This window comes from Sebastes fasciatus, chromosome 7 (genome assembly GCF_043250625.1).
Source record: "Sebastes fasciatus isolate fSebFas1 chromosome 7, fSebFas1.pri, whole genome shotgun sequence".
NCBI lineage: Eukaryota > Metazoa > Chordata > Actinopteri > Perciformes > Sebastidae > Sebastes > Sebastes fasciatus.
This window is the reverse complement of record NC_133801.1, coordinates 23,027,070-23,041,660: the sequence shown is the minus strand read 5'-3', so window position 1 is coordinate 23,041,660 and position 14,591 is coordinate 23,027,070. Positions and strand designations below refer to the sequence as shown.

Genomic DNA, 14,591 nt, shown 5'->3' with positions numbered 1-14,591 from the left:
TTATTATTTCCCTCAAAGCCTATGTCAGATCCAGTTGAAGCTGAATGACATTTATACAGCAACTAGTATAACAATGTAGATAGAAAACAATGGCAGTGTGTGAGCTATGATTTGCAAAACCATGAAAAACAACAAACATGCACACAGCCTCTTTTTTCACCCTCTGTGCCTCCTCTCTGTCATTGTAATAATGGGATGTAATTACTTGTAAAATGAACAATGATGGAGGTGAGCGATATTGCACACCTGTGGCTCATCAGTACCTCCTCAATCAACCCCCCTTAAATTAATTTGGATGTAACTTAGTCCCCTGAGACGAGATGACCTTTTGCTCTTTTGAACAAGGATTGCCCCAGGCTCAATGAACCCTGAGCAGAGTCAGCCTTGCTTCCCCAACCCATTTTCATTTTGTAAACTCCCGGCATGCAAATCCTTGTTTTTTACTGTATGTTGAGTCCTTTACTGATGACTGCCCTCTTGGTGGCATGTCGAAGCTCCTTAAAGTCGAAATATAGTTGCTTTTTACGGTACACGTACACGTCAAGAAGCAGCTACACAAGCGACATTGTTCACATGCTCGCCTGCATACGTTGTGTGGAGGATTAAAAAGTATAAATCTTCCTAAAAGCCTGATTTTGCACAACGTAAAACTAAACATGATGATCACACTTACTTGAGTGAACATTTTGAGATCATTGGCACAAAAAGTGAAAGCACCAACAAACTCTGTTTCTTTTCCAAACTTTCTGCCAATGTTCACATGCTTGAATGCATTTTGTTGACACATTGATTCATTTCTGGTGGAACAGTTCAGTCTTTTGTCAGTACCATCGTTTCCTGATTTGGAGGAGCTGGTGATTAAACACTAGGCCTATGTTAAACCATCTGTAGCCCAGCTGGTTAGGTTTAAAACAGCTAGCATGCATACATGGGTGGGAGACAATTGGCCGTGAACAACTGCCAGTGGTGTCATCTCATCCCAACTCGTCACATACTGATGCTTTGTCAGACCCCTGGGCGTCACATTTCCGTAGCACTAAATACGTGCTTAACAACCCCTTGGCGTCACTTTTCGGTCTCAGTAAACACATGCTTAATGTTGTGAATTAAATAAAAACACTTGTTTAGGATTAGGCAACTAAACCACTTAGTTTAAGAAAAACCAACATGTTTGGACTTAAAATTACCACATTTTTAAAGTGCAAATGTGACTTGAAGTTGTGAGCACGTGACACGAACAAACAGCTGATTGTAAAGTGAAAGTGAAACGTAACACATGGGACATGAACAGCGGTCTCCTGGATGAAAGCCTTGTGTTTGTTGGACCCATCCACCTCCCATCCCACCCGCACTGTGTGTCTCTTTTGCTCTTTATAGGACTTCACCAGGGACTGTCTTATAGCCTTGTATCAGCATCTAGCAAAAAAGTGATGAAGGAGGGCTTGTACTGAGATGTTGCAGGTTTCCTTGTTTATAGCTGAGCTAGAAAGGCATATGGTGGTGACTGGCAAAGCCATGGCCTCCTTCATCTATTTTTCCCAGTCACAGTTGCAGGGGTGGACCAGGTCCGTTTGCTTATGCTGTCTTTGCCATCTGCCAAGTTTGGGCTAGATGCAAGTGAGATGCTGCAGCGGGCCCTGCCACTCCTACTCCTGAGATGTTGCGGGTGCTTCGGAAACTGGCAGAGAGTTGTTGTGACCCCATTACTTACTTTCTCTATGACACTTAGACACCTGTTCATAGGACTCTGTGGAAAGTTTTTATGGGGAAAAAAAAATGTCCCCATAAAAACAGCCCATAGTGAGGTCTCAGAGACTGGGACACTTTCTCTAAAGAGATGCTGCTATTGATTTGATATCTCCAAATCTGGACAAATTAAATCATAAGTATCTTAATGACTAGATATCCAGAGGTATTATATATTTCACATTCTCTTTTTGCCTTTCCTTCCTAATATAAATAATCCAGTCTTTTAAAAGACATTTTCCAACAGGTCTTCATAATGTACCTTTACTGAAAAAACAACAAATGTGGTTAGGCAGGGCCCTAGTGTGACAGATGTGGCCCTGTTTTCATGAGTCACTATGGATTAATTTATCAACTACATGTGGAAGATGAAAATCTAACTCTTGGGATATCTGTGGTCACTATCCTCCAGGTAAATATTCTAGTTTCTGTACCACACAGCAGTAAGTTATTGTATTATTGTGTTGCTCTCACCTTTGAGAGAAGTGATTCGGTGCAGTGTCATCCTGTTTACTATCATTCCACCATGGGCTGTTATAAATACGCAGAACAACATCTATGTTGTGCAGAGCGGGAGGGGGGTATGTCAGTGCAAGTTGTATCTATACATTTTGTCATTGAAATTTATTTTCATTTACAGGTGGATGTCTTGAGGATGCATTAAGAGGGATTTAACAATTTTTTTCATTTTAGGAAATGTTAACTGTTTATTACACTTCTTATGTGTGTATGTTGTGCCAATGAGAAGCTACCTAACTGAGTATATTGTACATATTTAAAGTGTCCAGAACATGTCTTGGTTGTCCTGGCTTTTCACTCTGAGGCTGTGCTCAGCCCCGTCCCTGCTCCTTGTGGGGCTTGTGGGCAGACAGCTGGGGCTCAGGATGGGACTGCAGCTGGTTCAGACAGCGACTTGTTCTCGGTGGGGTACACCGAGCGATCAGGGTCTGTTCCAGGATGGAGATGTAGTTATCGGTGGGCTCTTTAGTCTTCATTACAAGCCTCCTTCTACAAACCACGACTTCACTCAGCTGCCGCACTACAAAGCTTGCACTGGGTAAAACTCTGAGCTGTACTATTTACTGTGAATACTGTGTAATATGCATATGTTTGACAAACGTAATAACTATTATTAGCTGTATCTTTTCTTTTCCATATACTATTGGTGGTTTATTTACGTGCATATTTTCATTTTATAGTTAAAATGTTATAATTACTTATTAAATGCTGACACAAAATTATTTTCTTTCTATTTATACTCCAACATTTTGACTGATATTTCTCTCATTCCTTCTCTCCTGTGGTCTCAGTTTGGGAAATCTCCCATTACAGTATCTGTATGCTATGGTGTTTGCGCTGGAGGAAATCAATCATAGTACAACCTTGCTGCCGGGTGTGAAGCTGGGCTATCATATTCGTGATAGTTGTGCCCTACCCCCTTGGGTTATACAGGCAATACTATTGCTGGTTGGAGGAGACAGCGCCAGCTGTTATTCAGCAGCCCCACCAGGCTATTCTGCTGGGGATGGAGAGGGAATTGGAGAAAGGAGAGGTACTAAATCAAGCTTCCCATAGAACTGATGTACATCCTTGTATATTAATAACTAGCGAATACAATGATGAAAGCATAACCACTGCAATGTTGTATTTAAAACAGAAGTAAGCCCTAACAAATTAATTCATTTAATTTTATCTTATAATAACATCAGGTGATCGGCCTGTTCCTGTGATCATTGGTGGTTCCTCATCTAAAACAGCCAAGATACTCTCCAGACTCCTGGGGCCACTCTCCGTACCTTTAGTGAGTTCCATTCAAATCTCAAAATGCATTGGTGTTTATTTTAAATATATATATATACATATATATATATATGTATATATATATGTATATATATAAATGAAAATTGGAATTAAAAAATGAAACCCATGAAACAAAAAGCCAAGTAAAAAATCTGATTTTTTAAATCTTCAAAAATGAAAAAAAGATTTTCATGCATGATGTAAAATTTGGTTTTCACTATGTGAAACATTCTTTGGTTTAACATTTACCACATTCAACATGATTCTTTATAGTTTTGTTTACCTACTTAGATGGACTTTGATGCATAGATAGTAGGTCATTTATGTTTTCTTACCTTCCTTCTGCTGCCCTCACAGCAAAATGGAACCTATTTACTGTAAACTGCAGTAAACACAGTATTTTCTTATAAAAACATAATCCCTGGGCGAAAATGGAAATGGAAATTATAACATTCTTTATGTGTATGAGAGTTCAGAATAACTATGTGAACTTGGAATATGTGTGTGTGTGTGTTTGTGTTTTTCTTCCTTTACTGTAGATGAGCTACACGGCTAGCTGCCCCTGTCTGAGTGACAGGCTCCAGTATCCTAACTTCTTCAGGACCATGCCCAGTGATATCTACCAAGCCCGGGCCATCGCCCAGCTAGCCATGCGCTTTAATTGGACCTGGATCGGGGCAGTGGTAGCAAACAATGATTATGGCCATATGGCAATAAAGGTGTTTGTATTTTTTGTAGGACACATGTTATGGCATCCATATAAATACAATATTTTAATACTTTTCATTCATCTATCTTTTTGCTCCTCTTCACTGTATATGCCAGGTATTTCAGGAGGAGACTCAGGGGGCAGGGGTGTGTCTGGCATTCGTAGAGACTCTCGAAAGAGAAAACATTGTGAGCGATGCCAGACGATCAGCCCTGACAATCCAGGCCTCGACTGCAAAAGTGATTCTGATCTTTACCTGGTACACAGATGTGAGGGAACTGTTCCTGCAACTCGTCAAGATGAATGTGAGCAATTGAAATACAATATGTAAATAATAACAGAACTGTTCTGATTTGAGAAAAATAATAGCTTTTTTTAAAATGATCTTTTGATTGTGTTTTGTTGCTATCACTAGGTCACTGACAGACAGTTTCTGGCCAGTGAGGCTTGGAGCACCAGTGGAGATCTTCTCCAAGATCCTGTCACTTCTGAAGTGGCAAAAGGTGTTCTTGGTGTGGCCATTCGAAGTTCAGCTATACCCGGATTTGAAAATTATATCAGAAGTTTGAACCCATCTCGTCGTCCTGACGATAAGTTCTTAAGAGAATTCTGGGAAAAGATGTTTGGTTGTAGTCCTGGGACCACACCACTGTCTACCACTTCTCTACCACTCTGCAGTGGGACAGAGTCCCTGGAGGGAGTGCAGAATCACTTCACTGACATCTCTCAGCTAAGGGTGACATATAATGTCTACCTGGCTGTTTATGCTACAGCCCAGGCCCTTCACAGCCTTCTCTCCTGCAACAGATCCACCTGCTCCTCCCCAAAACACATCAAACCCATAGAGGTAAACACAATTATAGCTATTTCAAAGCCACATGGGGACATTAACAGTACTAGTGCAGTTTTTAAATGCAGCTGCTTAATCTACTTTTAGATTTAGAAATATTTACTACAATTTTGATGCTTTCAGTTGTCGTACCACTTGAACAACGTGAATTTCACCACACCACAGGGTGAAATGTTCTACTTCCAAGGAGGCGACATCCCAGCAAAGTATGACCTCATCAACTGGCAGAACACCCCTGAGGGGTCACTCAAACTGGTTTTGATCGGCCGTGTGGATGGGTTTGACCTCTGCCTTGATGAGTCGGCTATTCGGTGGAGCACAGGATCCACTCAGGTGGTTAAAAAGGAACAATATTGATTCAGGCCAATACCAAAATGTCTATTGAACAAGATTTTTACTATGACTCACAAGACTTAGGTTTTACTTGTTGTTTAGGTGCCCGTTTCAGTGTGCAGTGAGAGCTGCCCCCCAGGCACCCGAAAGGCCAACAGGAAAGGAGAACCTCTCTGCTGCTTTGACTGTATCTCATGTGCTGAAGGGGAGATTAGCAATCAAACTGGTGAGGAAATTACTCCATAATTTTCCACTGTTGTGTTTTATTTTCCTTCACTTTCTCCTCTTTTTTCCTCTCCCAGGTTCCCTTCACTGTGAACGTTGTCCATCAGAGTTCTGGTCAAATGTTAAACGAACTGCCTGCATCCCTCGCCAGCTGGACTTCCTTTCCTTTCATGAAACCTTGGGCATCACCCTGACTACAGTAGCTGTGTCTGGTGCCGTGGTGACAACAGCTGTGTTTGTTGTTTTTCTGTACTACCGTCAAACACCTATGGTAAGAATCCAGAATATGTTTTTTACAACTCATTTTTGGTTTGCAGTTGTTTGGGTTAGTATATTTATGTATGTATATTACTGCATATTAAAATATGTGTTTAAAATAATTTGAACGACTCCTTCTTTGGTTGTTAATGTCCTTGTTTTTTTTAATATCAATTCAATCCCAATTCTCATTTTAAGGTGCGAGCCAACAATTCAGAACTGAGCTTCCTGCTTCTCCTGTCGCTGAAGTTCTGCTTCCTGTGCTCGCTGGTGTTCATCGGTCGTCCGTCAGTCTGGGCTTGTCGGTTCCAGCAGGCAGCTTTTGGGATCAGCTTTGTACTCTGTGTTTCCTGCCTCCAAGTCAAGACCATAGTTGTTCTAGCAGCTTTCCGCTCAGCACGGCCCGGTGCCGAAACCTTGATGAAGTGGTTTGGTCCGGGCCAACAGAGAGGAAGTGTCTGCCTCTTTTCATCTATACAGGTCAGAGTTGCAGAAGAGCTTTTTAAGAACAAAATCAATACTTACTATGTCATTTTGCTTACATTAACCTGATATTGTGCTTTCTTTTCATCAAGGTTTTCATCTGTATTATTTGGCTATCGCTCAGCCCCCCTGTGCCTCAAGCTGACCTGGATATCCCAGGGTTAAAGGTCACCCTGGAGTGTGCCATGGCCTCTGTGGTGGGCTTCTCTCTGGTTCTGGGTTACATTGGTCTGCTGGCCTGCACCAGTCTCCTCTTGGCCTTTCTTGCTCGGAAGCTCCCTGACAATTTCAACGAGGCCAAACTGATCACCTTCAGCATGCTGATATTCTGTGCTGTCTGGATAGCTTTTGTCCCTGCTTACGTTAGCTCTCCTGGAAAATATGCTGTTGCTGTAGAGATTTTTGCAATCCTGGCCTCTAGCTATGGTTTACTTTTCTGTATCTTTGCTCCAAAGTGTTTCATCATTCTGTTGAGGCCTGAGAAAAATACTAGGAAACACCTGATGGCCAGGTAGCAGAGAAAAATTAACAATGCACCTCTAAGTCATTAAGTCCTTATCAATCTGCCTGCATTTTTTTTTTTTTGTATATAGCACTGTGTCATAAAAAAAGCAGTAATATTTTCTTTCTGATTAGTAATTAACCTCTGATAATATCTGCTGGCTACTATTAGTTTTTTGACAAATTATGTCAGGTGTATACACACAGACAACTGAATAGTTTGTGCTATAGTTATAACATTTTTCAAAATAATCAAAATTGAAACTATAGCCCTTTTTTATGACTTCAATATTTTCAACTAATACTAATGAAACACAGCAACATTAATAAACACAAATAAAAACATTTCAAGGTTGTGTTTCTGTTTTTTTGTAGTGATGCAACTGTTTGCATCACAGGTTGTGCCATGAAAGTATATTTTCAGTTGAGAATGAAAGTGAGAGGGAGTTACATCAGATTGCACTTCACATGATCTACAGAATTTTTGAGGAGATCAGGTTAGGTCTTTAAAGTTATGGAAAGAAGGGGGAATAGGAGTAAATGTACCCATTGATCTTTATTAGTGAAAGTCTTGCTTAAAGGTAAGAATGACAAAAGGGCAACACTTAATAGTTTCAGAATAACCAACAGTCGTACGAAAGTACGTTAAATAGTTACACCATTTTATCTATTTGATTCATGTACATAAACACAAATTTCCTTTTCATTTTGTGACGCTCAGCACGACTTTCAACAACATATTTTTCTAGCGTTTTCCTATGAATGTCCAGCAACCCGAGACGCGTGGGTCAATTTCAGTCTTTTCAAAACAAAAGTACTTAGTTAGGTTTAGGAATAGATCTCCTTGGTTAGGCTTAGGCAGCAAATTACTTAGTTAGGCTTAGGAAAAGATTGACTTGGTTAGGTTTAGGCAACAAAACTACTTAGTTAGGTTTAGGAAAAGATTGTGGTTTGGGTTAAAATAACTCCGGAAGTGGCTTAACTTAATTACGGAAGTTATGTGACAAATAAATCAACTTTGACTTGTGGTTTCGAATGGAACACAAATACCAGTCTCCTGGGCAAAAGTCCTGTGTTTTTTGACCCACTATTAACACCAATTAATATATACAGATTTCGTGATTATATCACAAACTGCTGTGTGACTGGGCTGGAATAACTGACCTTGCTCCGGCCGGTGGGCGGAGCTTGGTTTTGGCTAGACTGTTTTCAACATGTTGGCCGGGTCACAAACGTTCTGATTTTACAGCTAACAGTACACTACAAGATGTTTCTGAAAACATTTGAGGTGAGGAATAGGCATCAGAATCTTAATTTGTATTTGATTAGAGCTGGCTAGTTTGACAGTTTGATTGGAGTTTGTCAGTTTCGCGAGCAGTGATTGACATCTGGGCTTAGAGACTCCTCGGCTCTGATTGGTTGTTTTCCTACAAGCATGTTGTAATCTTGCAAATGTCATTAGGAGCACTAAAAGGAGGCAAATGAACCTGATTTTCACAGATTATCTGTCTCTATGACATAGCAGTTATGCATAGGCCTACCGCTCAAAAAGGGGTATCTGTATGGTCTTTATAAGCTTTTGCTTGGAATGTGCATTTGTGCTACATGTTTTGTCTCACCAATAAAGCTAAGGAACATTTGTACACCAGGCCGGCTTATTTGAACCCAATATAAAAAAAAGAAATCCTGCATATAAGAAAAGAGTATTGATGAACTCAAATTAATAAAGGAAAACTAACACAGCCTGCACTTCTACCACCTGCCTACACAAACACTAATCATGCTGTTGTTGTTTTACTGTCACTCTTGAGAGGAGTGATTTGGGGTTGTGTGCCATCCTGTTTACTTGGTTGCAAAAAAGGCTTTACATCTATTATAAATACCCACATCAACAGTTCAACTGTTCTGAGGAGGAGGGGAGTATGTCACAGTTACAGTCACAGATACTGTGTCAGGTGCCAATGTAAGTTATATCTGGTGTATGAAAATACACGTTTTGAAATTCAAATTGTTTCGCTCCACAGGTGGAAGTCTTACGAAATATTAACTTTTTCCTACATTGGGAGGGATTTGATCTGTTTTGACTTTTTGATTGCACAACTGTTTATAGATATTGACTGTACTGCCTATGAGAAACCTAACCAAAGTGTCCAGAGCAACTGCATTCATGTCTTGGTTCTCCTGGCTTTTCACTCAATGGCCCTCCTCAGCCCCGTCCCTGCTCCTTGTGGGGCTTGTGGGCAGACAGCTTGGGCTCAGGGTGGGACTGCATCTGGTTCAGACAGCGACTTGTTCTCGGTGGGGCACCCCCAGCAACCAGGGTCTGTTCCAGGATGGAGACGTAGTTATCGGTGGGCTCTTTAGTCTTCATTACCGACTTCCAGCTATAGACAACGACTTCACTCAACTGCCGCACTACAAACCTTGCACCGGGTAAAACTGAACTGTACTATTTACTGTGAATACTGTATAATGACAATGATAGCATGAGAATAATTAGCATATTTGCATCTTATCTTTCTACATTTTGACTAATATTTCTCTCATTCTTTCTTTCCTGTGGTCTCAGTTTAGAAAATGTTCCATTGCAGTATATATATGCTATGGTGTTTGCAGTGGAGGAAATCAATCATAGTACAACACTGCTACCGGGTGTGAAGCTGGGCTACCATATTTTTGATAGCTGTGGCCGCCCGCCATGGGCTCTCCAGGCAGCGCTGTCATTGGTTGGAGGAGACAGTGCTAGCTGTAATTCAACAGACCCTCCAGACTATCCTGCTGGGTATGGAGAGGGAATCGGAGAAAGGAGAGGTAGCTTGTTGTGGATCTATATCACACTCTATCCAAAATGTAATTATGCTATTTTTGGTTCTGTAAACATTATTGTTCATGCAACAAACCCTTAATTTAATCTTTTAATGCTGTCAACAGGTGATTACCCCGTTCCCTTGATCATCGGTGCTGCTTCATCCGTAACAGGCCAGATACTCTCCAGAACCCTGGGGCCGCTCTCTGTACCTTTAGTGAGTTTTGAATACAGCATAAACACTGTACTGTAACTTGGTTCTCCTTATTTCAGGGAGCTGGTATATATTTTACTTCACTACCTTTTATCTGAGGCACTGTTTTTGCTTTGCTCTCTGGGAGAGGATGTCATTTTACGGAACATTTTCCTCTCAGGGCATGCTGTTATAGGCCTAGACTGCCGGGGGACTTCCTACGATACACTGAGCTCCTCTCACCTCCTCTCCCATCTCCATCTGTATGAATTAATTTCCCATTAATGCATGTAACTTGATTTCTTCCCCGGAGTCTTTGTGCTTTCTCGTCTTGCAGGTATCCATGGATCAGGGTTACACCTGGATCATGGTGCTGTGGCCCTGCTGGACACCCACTGCTACAGCCATATTTCAATTTTTATTACTGCTGTTATTATTATTAGTAGTAATTTTTCTATTATTATTACTGATATTATTATTATTAGCAGTCATATTTCTATTATTATTACTGCTGCTATTACTGCTATTATTATTATTAGCTGTCATATTTCTATTATTATTTCAGCTATTATCCCTGCTGTTACTATTATCACTCTATTATATCCAAGGCTATTTATTATTGTTATTAGTTCTATTTCTATTATTATTATAGCTGTGTGTCATTATTGTGGTTGCTGTGCATCTCTCTCTCTCAACCCAACCGGTTGAGGCAGATGGCCGCCCACTCAGAGCCTGGTTCTGCCCAAGGTTTTTACCCGTTAAAGGGAAGTTTTTTCTTGCCACTGTTGAGTGTTTGCTCATGGGGGATCTCTTGTTGGGTATCTAAATTATAGAGTACGGTCTAGACCTGCTCTATAAGAAAAGTGTCTTGAGATAATGTCTGTTATGATTTGACGCTATATGAATTGAAAATGACAACATTTGGGATAAAGACAAAAAGTCTGGATGGAATCAGTTTGAACACATCTGCTTCTTTTAAGAAAAAGAACATGTATATTTCAATGAAAATAACAAATTCTGGAACTTTTTTTCTTCTGACCTTTCAGATCAGCTACCTGTCGAGCTGCCCCTGTCTAAGTAACAGGCGGCAATTCCCCAACTTCTTCAGGACCATCCCAAGTGATATTTACCAAGCCCGGGCCATTGCCCAGCTGGCCATACGCTTCAATTGGACCTGGATTGGGGCAGTGGTGGCAAACAATAATTATGGCCACATGGCAGTAGAGGTGTTTTTATTTGTTATGTATAGGGAACATTTTATAGTGTACAAATATATACTCATAAATATAATATTTTAATTCTTTTCATTCATCTATTTTTTTGCTCCTCTCCACTGTATATGCCAGGTATTTCAGGAGGCGACTCAGGGGGCAGGGGTGTGTCTGGCATTCGTAGAGACTCTCCAAAGGGAAAACATTGTGAGTGATGCCAGACGTTCAGCCCTCACAATCCAGGCCTCGACTGCAAAAGTGATTCTGATTTTTAGCTGGTACACAGATGTGAGGGAACTGTTCCTGCAACTCGCCAAGATAAATGTGAGCAAGTGAAATAAGATTGTGCATTGAATATAGCAAATTATTTTATAGACATTAAAGCTTTTTAAAAATCATGGATCGTGATCTTATCTTCTCACTAGGTGACTGACAGACAGTTTCTGGCTAGTGAGGCTTGGAGCACCAGTGGAGATCTTCTCCAAAATGTTGTCTCAACCAAAGTGGCAAAAGGTGTTCTTGGTGTGGCCATCAGAAGTTCAGCTGTACCTGGATTTGAAAATTATATCAAAAGTTTGCACCCAACTCGTCGTCCTGAAGACGAGTTCTTAAGAGAATTCTGGGAAGCCAAATTTGGATGCAGTCCTGGAGCCACACCTCTATTTTCACATTCCTCTCCATCCTTTGAATCTGTAACCCGTCCACAAAGGTCTAGCCATCCATTAAATATTTCGACTTCATCTACTGCCGATAGATCTCTTCAGAAAGCTTCTCTACCACTCTGCAGCGGGGCAGAGTCCTTGGAGGGAGTACAGAATCACTTCACTGACACCTCCCAGCTAAGGGTGACATATAATGTCTACCTAGCTGTTTATGCTGCAGCCCACGCCCTTCACAGCCTTCTCTCCTGCCCTGATAGAGACAGCTCACCCAGAAACAACACCTGCTCCTCTCCAAAACACATCAAACCCATAGAGGTAAACATGACAATCAGCCTTTCCCTTAGAGGGAAATCTACCCTTTAAACTGCCTATGCTTTTAAAATTCAAGTGTCAAATTATCATACTCCAAAAATACATTTGTCACAAGCATTATTTTGCTCTATCAGTTACAATGTAAGCATTTTCAATATTTTGGTGCTTTCAGCTGCTGCAGCACCTGGACAACGTGAATTTTACCACACCACAGGGTGAAATGTTTTACTTCCAAGGTGCCGATATTCCAGCAAAGTACGACCTTGTCAACTGGCAGAACACCCCCGAGGGGTCACTCAAACTGGTTTTGATCGGCCGTGTGGATGGGTTTGACCTCCACCTTGAAGAGTCAGCTATTCAGTGGAGCACAGGATCCACTCAGGTATCAAATAATGTTGATTAACATCAATAAAAAAATATGTATTATCTTATATTATATATTTTATCCTTGAAAATATGTGCTGGTTTGTTCTTTAGGTGCCTGTTTCAGTGTGCAGTGACAGCTGCCCCCCAGGCACCCGAAAGGCCAACAGGAAAGGAGAACCTCTATGCTGCTTTGACTGTATCCCATGTGCTGAAGGGGAGATTAGCAATCAAACTGGTGAAGAAATTACAATCCAAACCATCAGAAATTCATGTCCCCTTGCTTCCAAAATGCAGTAACCCTGAATCTGTCTGCTTTAAGCTCATCTGCACTTTCCCCGCTACCCTTTTTTCCCCCGCAGGTTCCCTCCACTGTGAGCGTTGTCCATCAGAGTTCTGGTCCAATGCTAAACGAACTGCATGCATCCCTCGCCAGCTGGACTTCCTTTCCTTTCATGAAACCTTGGGCATCACCCTGACTACAGTAGCTGTGTCTGGCGCTGCGGTGACAACAGCTGTGTTTGTGGTGTTTCTCTGCTACCGTCAAACACCTATGGTAAGAATGTAGAATAATGTAAACTAAACTATACTGTACACGTTCAACAAATCCTCATTGTTTGCAGCTGTAGTATATAGTTAGCCTACCATGCCATTTTTTCTACAAGGTAAAATTGACTACTACAATAGTGAACAAAATATTAAGTTCACCTGAATCGTTCCCTGTTTGGCTGTTAATGTGCTTATCTCTATTTCTATATGACTTTTCATTTTAAGGTGCGAGCCAACAATTCAGAACTGAGCTTCCTGCTTCTCCTGTCACTGAAGCTCTGCTTCCTGTGCTCGCTGGTGTTCATCGGTCGTCCATCAGTCTGGTCTTGTCGGTTCCAGCAGGCAGCTTTTGGGATCAGCTTTGTACTTTGCGTTTCCTGCCTCCAAGTCAAGACCATAGTAGTTCTGGCAGCTTTCCGCTCAGCTCGGCCCGGTGCTGAAGCCTTGATTAGGTGGTTTGGTCCGGGCCAGCAGAGAGGAAGTGTCTGCCTTCTTACTTGTATACAGGTATACAGATGTGCTTTTCATTTTTTTTAAGTTTTGGTACACTATATTTTATGTCGATTTGATTATATTTTATTTTCTTCCAGATTATCATCTGTGCCACATGGCTGTCCATCAGCCCCCCTGTGCCTCGACGTGATCTTGGTTTCCAAGGTTCAAAGGTCACCCTGGAGTGTGCCATGGCCTCTGTGGTGGGCTTCTCTCTGGTTCTGGGTTACATTGGTCTGCTGGCCTGCACCTGCCTCCTCTTGGCCTTTCTTGCTCGAAAACTCCCCGACAATTTCAACGAGGCCAAACTGATCACCTTCAGCATGCTGATTTTTTGTGCTGTCTGGGTGGCCTTTGTTCCTGCTTACGTTAGCTCTCCTGGGAAATACACTGTCGCTGTGGAGATTTTTGCAATCCTGGCCTCTAGCTATGGTCTACTGCTCTGCATTTTTGCCCCCAAATGTTTCATCATTCTGTTGAGGCCTGAGAAAAACACTAAGAAATACCTGATGGCCAGATAAAACAGATACATGATGCACACATGTTAACTACACAGCCATTGTTTAGGTCCTCTTAGTTTTTCTTCCTTTTCAATTTGCATGCATTTACTACATTCATTCAGTATTGTATCATGGAAATAAAAAAAAGTTACTTTATAGTTTTGATTTTCCAAAAATAGGAAATAGCATATGATTTAGTAACTATTGTGGTAATAGTGTTTAGCACACTGTACATTGCCTGAAGGCTGTCTCTTTAATTACATAACATAACATTACATTACATATTATTAAACCTTTGACAGAATAAAAAAATATATTAAATTTTTGTCTGTGTTGTAGACTCTGTTAAAAGACCATTCAATTTTCAGATTGCACCATGGATGTAAATTCAAGGTTTTTTATCAATGAAAAGTATCAGTGTCTGTAACTGACGCCTGCATTGTTGTGAAACAACTGCGATCAATATCAGAAGGACAAATACTATTTAGTACATGGGGGTGGAGCCAATCCCAGCTGACATTGGGCGAAGGCGGATTACACCCTGAACAGGTCCAAATACAAAAACGCTCTGTAAAAATATAAATCATTAAATTAAGAG

At 41.1% G+C, this 14,591-nt stretch overlaps 2 protein-coding genes across 2 annotated transcripts; both read left to right on the top strand.

Moving 5' to 3' along the window:
* The first annotated feature begins 2,537 nt into the window (after window positions 1-2,537).
* Window positions 2,538-7,217, top strand: LOC141770873 (extracellular calcium-sensing receptor-like). Its single transcript, XM_074640719.1, has 11 exons — window positions 2,538-2,803; window positions 3,057-3,298; window positions 3,456-3,538; window positions 4,086-4,265; window positions 4,372-4,560; window positions 4,671-5,102; window positions 5,229-5,438; window positions 5,541-5,664; window positions 5,741-5,934; window positions 6,120-6,407; window positions 6,497-7,217. The coding sequence occupies exons 1-11, from the start codon at window positions 2,538-2,540 to the stop codon at window positions 6,917-6,919; spliced, it is 2,631 nt and encodes an 876-aa protein (XP_074496820.1). The 3' UTR covers window positions 6,920-7,217.
* Window positions 7,218-9,072: 1,855 nt separating this feature from the next.
* LOC141770872 (extracellular calcium-sensing receptor-like) lies at window positions 9,073-14,285 on the top strand. Its single transcript, XM_074640718.1, has 12 exons — window positions 9,073-9,338; window positions 9,475-9,716; window positions 9,837-9,919; window positions 10,951-11,130; window positions 11,251-11,439; window positions 11,541-11,807; window positions 11,880-12,092; window positions 12,262-12,471; window positions 12,567-12,690; window positions 12,815-13,008; window positions 13,227-13,508; window positions 13,592-14,285. Exons 1-12 carry the CDS (start codon window positions 9,073-9,075, stop codon window positions 14,012-14,014), a joined length of 2,673 nt encoding a protein of 890 aa, XP_074496819.1. The 3' UTR covers window positions 14,015-14,285.
* Window positions 14,286-14,591: the final 306 nt, after the last annotated feature.